We start from the raw sequence: 6,684 nt of genomic DNA on the forward strand, positions 1-6,684 counted from the left end.
AACCCCCCCTCACAAGCTGATAAAACATTACGAGTAGTTACGCCCATTTGAATAACCTTTCTGGACGCTCTTGTTGTTACGAATGACCTGAGGTTCGAAAGGGGATAATATAGCTCAATTTCCGAATGTTTTACACTCAAATTGTTTTTTGTGCCTGCACAATGGTATTCAAAATTCTCAAGCAAGCTTATTTTTTATCTGGTGGTATCATTTCATACAAAATCAAGCTCATTTGAAATATTTTGTACAGAAAAATGGAAGTCTTTTCCTGACTATCCTTTCGAGCTCCTCGTGTCTAAGTGGGTCTATTTCTTCTATAATTTCATTGGACGAACATCTAGAGCTACCAACTTGGCATGTTTTGAAAGAGACGTATGTCTCTATTACGAACCAACGCAGGCGGTTCTAGAAGAAGGCCACAAACGCACACAAACTCAAGCAGACTGACGCACACACACTTGACCTGAGTGAATGGGGATCCGACTCGGGACGCGAATAACACGTCACGTAAGATGATGCGCGTGTGCTAAGCCAGGGGCTACACTGATTCGGGACCAGAACGTAGGTGAGGTGCTGAAATAGGCTTATCAGGCGTCATAAACCCGGCTCCCGTAGGGCAAGGGTTAAAGGTATAAGTGAAAAATTTCTTTATATTTTTGCAAACTGTAACCGTGTTCGCAGAGTAGGCATATATATCACATGCAAAATGTATAGATTCTTACTCATACATGTATCATCATCATTATTATTATTGTTTACTCTCAGCTGTGGCTGTCGCCTTGAAACAAGCAAAAACACCAGCATTCAAAGCATACCAGCAGCAGGTGATCAGTAATGCCAAGACTATGTGCCAGACTCTTCTGGACAAGGGTTACCATATCGTCTCAGGTAAGAATATTTGATTTCATGCTTTCATTATATTATTTAGCAATTCAGTGAAAATTTCAAATAATATATTTGATTTTGTTGGAAACTGACACACCAGAAAGAGCTTACTGCACCGATCACTGCACTTTCTAAGTCTTGACTAAAAATCTAACTAGTTTAAGAAGTGGTAGGTGGTCACAGCTCCCTACTCAGGAAATCAAAATTTTCCTACATTCAACTCATCGCCGTCCTCAGTGCGGGTATTCTTGTACTATCTCACCCCAAAATTGAATCATTTCGTTCCTGAAAAAAAAGACTTAACCATTATTTACATTTTTTATTGCACAGGTATGATAAATTCAATGCCAAAGTATTGCAAGGCAAAGGTGGGGCCCAAACGCCTGAGCTATTAGTGCAATCCAGTAATAAGCCTTGCACTCCAGGAAACCTCGAAGTTCCGGAAAGGCTGAGGTTTTCCCCAGTACTCTTTAAAAAAATTAAAACTCAGCAAAATACAACAAATCCATTGAATACTTACATTTTCAACCTCTGACCTTACGGAATCGTGAGATGCAGACACTACTTTGCACTCAGCGTCTTTGTTTACTGAACTGCCTGCACTATCAATAGGCCTATAATACAGCAGTAAAATGTGGACTCGATGAAAGATCAGACTCACCAAACGAAGGAGGACTCCTCTGTTTTTCTTTCCTTATTACAAGTAGTTAGACTTCAACATAATCAGTAGATGTACAAACAACCTTGGACCGTCATAAATAGCCTGCAGCATGCCAAAATTGTATGTCAGTGGGACAAACTGTCAAAAGCATGTTTGGCCTGGAAACCTTGTTTTGGGGACTTGCTGTCAGGTGTCTTGTGCTTGTTTTAACTCACTTCAGACTGGGCCCTTTCACCAGTGACAAGCGTTGAAGACTGGCGTTTTTCAGAGTATTTCAATAAATCACAACAACTCTCAGAATTACCCTATTGTAATTATTTTTTGACACAGTAAAGTAACATTCAAGCTTAATCTAACACAAAAAACTAAAGTTGTCTAAGTCTAATACTTTAATTTATATGATTTTTTAAAAATTGGCATGAATTTGATTTTCCGAAAAATTCCCACAGACATGACAGGTAGGATGAAATTCACAACAACAACAAAAATAAAAGTTCAAAGTGTTGTATCTTGATTTGTATGCATGTGTGAGTGTTTGGTGCAAGTATAAAAGCTGGTCTGTGCGTTGATTCAGACCCATGCACTGAATTACATGAGACAGATGTACGGCACGACGTTGTGATTTCGCTGCTCGAACAACAACACCATTACTAGTGCTAGATCTAGCCCTAAAACTACGACTCGGGACGTGTTCGGGTACATATCCAGGATCCTAACTATCAGACACATCATATTCTGAGACACTAGAACTAGTAAAACGTACAGAAGTATCGAAAACGGCGAAATTATGTGATTCTTGTTCATGCAACTTCTTCGACCGTTACTACGACGCGACTGTCGGATTACTATCAGCTGTATAGAAAAAAACAAAGCGCGAGTTCCGGTCAGTTCAACCCCCAGTTGGGGTCACTGTCCTTCACCTTCAATAACTTAAAAACTGCGGGTCCCAGAGATACGAAACGAAGTCTAAGTAGCTCAGGCTTGACCAAACAAGGGTACGAGGCGGGTCCCGCGATCCGTGCGTGATTTGTAGAGCGGAAAAAAAAATCCAAAGTTGGTCACGCAGGGCTCGTGGGAGCCGTGGCGAGCGTCGCGGCGGGGGTCACGCAACTGTTGTGTGAACCGTCTGAAGTGAGTTAATGCAAATCATTCAAAGTCCATATTATATAAAAGTGCTTTATAAACTTATAAGATGGAGATTATGATGGTTGTATGGCAGTAAGTTTTTCCGATCTTTAAAGTTACATTTTTCCTAATTTTCAAAGGAAAATATCTCTAGTTTTGGCCATTATGATTGCAACAAGAAAGTAAACTTGTAAATTTCTTTAGTTTCCATTTAAAATCATTTATTGAAAGTGCCCCCAATACCTATATAAAGAATTTAAATTACCTGAAGTTTAAAACTACCAGTTTCGACCCAGTCCGCCCATCACAAAATTATGTGGGGGAGATGGGGTCATATTTTGCACTCAGCCACACATTCACTGAACTACCCTGCCTATCATGTCTGAAAACATTTTTTGTGTAGTTGTTCAAGAGACATTTCCATAAAATTAGATTTTCTTAATTTCTACAAAAAAAAAGGTGCTGCGTCCCCCCCCCGTTTAATATGCTGAACCACGGAAAAATTCACAAATTGGGATAGATTATTAAGGAATTGATATGCCAATTTCAAAGTGAGTGTCAGTTTTGTTTCCAACATTCAAACTTTGACAACATGGACATCAGTGTTGTGTTGGACATGTGGTAGGCTACTAATTTTGCTGCCAGTTTGATTTATGAACAGATTTTTACTTCCATAGTTAACTGACGTTGAGTATGCTTCTCTCTTATAATGACAGGTGGAACGGACAACCATCTTGTTTTGGTTGATTTGAGGAATAAAGGTCTTGATGGAGCTCGTGGTGAGAAGGTGTTAGAAGACGTTGGCATTGCTGTGAACAAAAACACTTGTCCTGGGGATAAGAGTGCTCTCAAGCCCAGTGGTCTTCGACTTGGTGCTCCTCCTCTGTCATCAAGGAACTTGCTGAATGACGACTTTGTTAAAGTTGTAGGATTCTTTGATGAAGGTAATTAATCCAACCCATAGGTTCGATTGTATTTTATTTAAATATTCATGTCTGAAAATTAGAACCCTAAGTTATTAACCCTTTTGTTGCCAGGGGGTAAACATTCCTACTGTCAGCACTGATTTTCAGCTGAGCTCATTACCCAAGACAGCAGCCTAATGTCTCAGTGTTAATGGACGCGCAATCTAGATCTAGCACCCCCAGTGGGTCGGGGGGATATAAATAGACCCACTGCTTCGTCTGCAGAAGGTGCAACCCCCTCAAAGGCAGAGCGTCGCACACAGACCCCAACCCTCTGGGATCCGTGTGCGACACTCACTTTGGTGTATCTTCCTCATCTCCTTCCTTCTTTCTTTCTTTTTCTATCTTTCCTACCACGGCTGACCTCAAGTGCAGTAAAAAGAGAGGTCACCCATCCCACAGAGTGGGCGCCTCGTTGACCATGAGGTGTGACCCGTGCGGAGGGAAACCGGGTACCTGGCGGTTGAGGTGAGATCAGTCCACGGACTGTCCCTCGCCAACACACCTCTTTGGTCCAGGTTTTCCTCTTAGACGGGAGGGTGGCACGGCCCATGCCACTCAATCGGTTGAGAGCTGAAACCCCATCAAGCCCTGGGTCAGTCTTGACGGGAGGTTCTTGTACTTTCTCGTTGAGAGTATAGCTCCGGGGTAGCCCTGGCACAGCTCTGGTCATCCGAGCAATGTGTCCCCTTGTAGGGCTCCGTGGCGGACGGGGAGCCCCGGAGTAGAATCAACAATAAATTTCATATGGAGTCCAAATTAAAAAAAAGACCCTTCCCCAGCTCCCAACGTTAACAAAAAGTCTCGGCTCGCGGAAGCGGGTGCGGCCGCCGAGCCGAGCAAAAACTCAAAATCAGGTAAAAGGACCTTTACCGTTGCTTCTTTCCTCCCTTCTCCCAGGGAGCTTCCGAAGCAGCCATATGTGGCCATCAGCATCAAAGAAGACGCACAGAAGAAGACAGACCTGCCACTCATCCCGATTTAATCGGGATATCCCAATTTTTTCCCCCAAATCTCAAGCATCCTGATTTTCCCGATTTCGATCGCGTGTATCACGATTTTTTGTCCCAGTTTGCTGTTCTGGAATTTTCTAAAAACTTACTCTGCCTTCTCCTTTATCGCGGGAAGCACCCGTTGAACTTTTTGTCTGTAGGAACTCGGAGCACTATTTCCCGAAATATCGATGCCGCATTTAGTACATGTAGTTGACTCGCCCCAAGTTGTGTGTGATCTTTGCCCGCACTCAGAATTCTCCGATGATAGCCTGGTAACTGTTACAATTTGGAACATACAAATAATCGATAATATTCGTACTTCCGCTGGTACTTTCAAAACAAGCCTTGTCCGAGGTCTGGTTACTGTGCGTTCACACCAAACACTCGGACGAGCAACAGTCTTTCTAACCCTTACACAACTACATGTACATGTAACTGCGCTGACAAGACTAACATACGGCCGTTGTCGTTGCTTAAGTCTGAACGCATTATGAGGGATAAGAGATTTGTTGGTACATTTGGTCGGTCGGCCGCCGTTGTTATCCTAGAGTACGAGAAGTAGAACGACTATCGCTCATCTGAGCGTTTTGTGTGAACGCGCAGTTAGGCGGACCCATTAATAAAATTGTTTCAATCACGCATTTGCGTCATGTGACATGACATCGCCGTGTGAGTTCTGTGTGTCGGGGATGGACGGAGTCAACTTAAGTTCATGTATTTCGGGACTTATTGGTTGAGAGGGGGGGGGGGGTATAGATATTTGGACTAGGGAGTGCTTGACATGATGCTTCAGGACTTACAAAAAATAATGATAACTCGCGCGCGCGCGCACGCAAACAAACAAAGACACTCAGAGGGCATATAGGCCAAGAAATTTATGGACACCCCTGGAAACATTTTAAGTCAGCTTTGGCAGTCACCTTGATGATTTGCTGTTGATCCCGATTTCTTTCACCAAATCCCGATTTTTTTCTCCCTGAGATCCTGATTTTGAGGTTTCATAGAGTGGCAGGTCTGAGAAGATCACTGATCTGAATCTGTTCAAGACGGGAGATGCACTAAGACAGGTTCTAGGATACATTCCTACGAATGTCCAAAAGCTGTCCTCTGGTGTACTCCTCGTCAAGTGCGCAACAGAGACTGAAGTGGCCAAACTTCCGAACATCACGACCTTCGGCAGTATTCCATGTACTTCCGAACGATACCAGAAGTTGAACTGCTCGAAGGGCGTCGTCCGCAGCCATGAACTAAAGGGCTGCAGCATGGAGGAAATTGTGGCGAACTGCGAAGGTGTGATTGACACCCGCCGGATTACTCTCCGACGTGGGGAGACCACCCTCGAAACCAACACGGTCATCCTGACCTTTGATTCGTGTCGCCGTCCAGCCACCGTTCGGGCATCGTACTTGATCTTAGACGTGCAACCCTATTTACCGAACCCTCTGCGCTGTTTCAAGTGTCAGAAGTTCGGCCATAGCCAGTCATGATGCCAACACGCAGCCGTGTGTCCTCGTTGTGGCAAGACCGGGCATCCTGAGAAGGAATGCAAGGCTAGTCCTTGTTGCCCCAATTGCCACGGCCAGCCTTTAGTAAGGATTGCGCGACTTTGATTCAAGAACGCGCAATCCAAGAGTATAAAGTACGAAATGGCTGCTCGTTTCAGGAGGCCCACAAAGCTACCTTCCCGCCAGTTGTGACCCTGGTCCCTGGCTGGTCGTACGCAAAGGTAGCATGGGAAGCCACGAGGTCGGCAAGTCCTTCTACTGCTGACCTCCCAAAGCCCACGGTCAGCAGGCATGTCTCTGTGACTAAAACAAAAAAGGTTCATCTTTCCACCGAGACACCTCTGACAAACCGCTTTGAGGTTCTAGTCTAGGGGAGAACAGGGTGGATTCTCCCTCCGCCCTCTCTCCTCCCCCTCCCCCCTCCTCTATCACTTCCTCTTCTTCTTCCTATTCTTCTCCTTCTTCTTCTTCTTCTTCTCCTTCTCCTTCTTCTCCTTCCACCTCACACCTCATCCCTCTGATGGAGCGTGAGGTGCACCCTTCCCCCT

The 6,684-nt window shown here is 44.4% G+C and overlaps 1 protein-coding gene across 1 annotated transcript in view; it reads left to right on the top strand.

Annotated features, from left to right (window-relative positions):
• LOC101847644 (serine hydroxymethyltransferase, cytosolic) overlaps positions 1 to 6,684 on the top strand; it is a 17,275-nt gene that overhangs the window by 7,028 nt on the left and 3,563 nt on the right. Inside the window, exons 6-7 of the mRNA XM_005094711.3 lie at positions 766 to 888; positions 3,388 to 3,615. Of these exons, the coding sequence (XP_005094768.1) occupies positions 766 to 888; positions 3,388 to 3,615 (351 nt within the window). The remainder of the gene's footprint in view (positions 1 to 765; positions 889 to 3,387; positions 3,616 to 6,684) is intronic.

This window comes from Aplysia californica, unplaced genomic scaffold, assembly GCF_000002075.1.
Source record: "Aplysia californica isolate F4 #8 unplaced genomic scaffold, AplCal3.0 scaffold00088, whole genome shotgun sequence".
NCBI lineage: Eukaryota > Metazoa > Mollusca > Gastropoda > Aplysiida > Aplysiidae > Aplysia > Aplysia californica.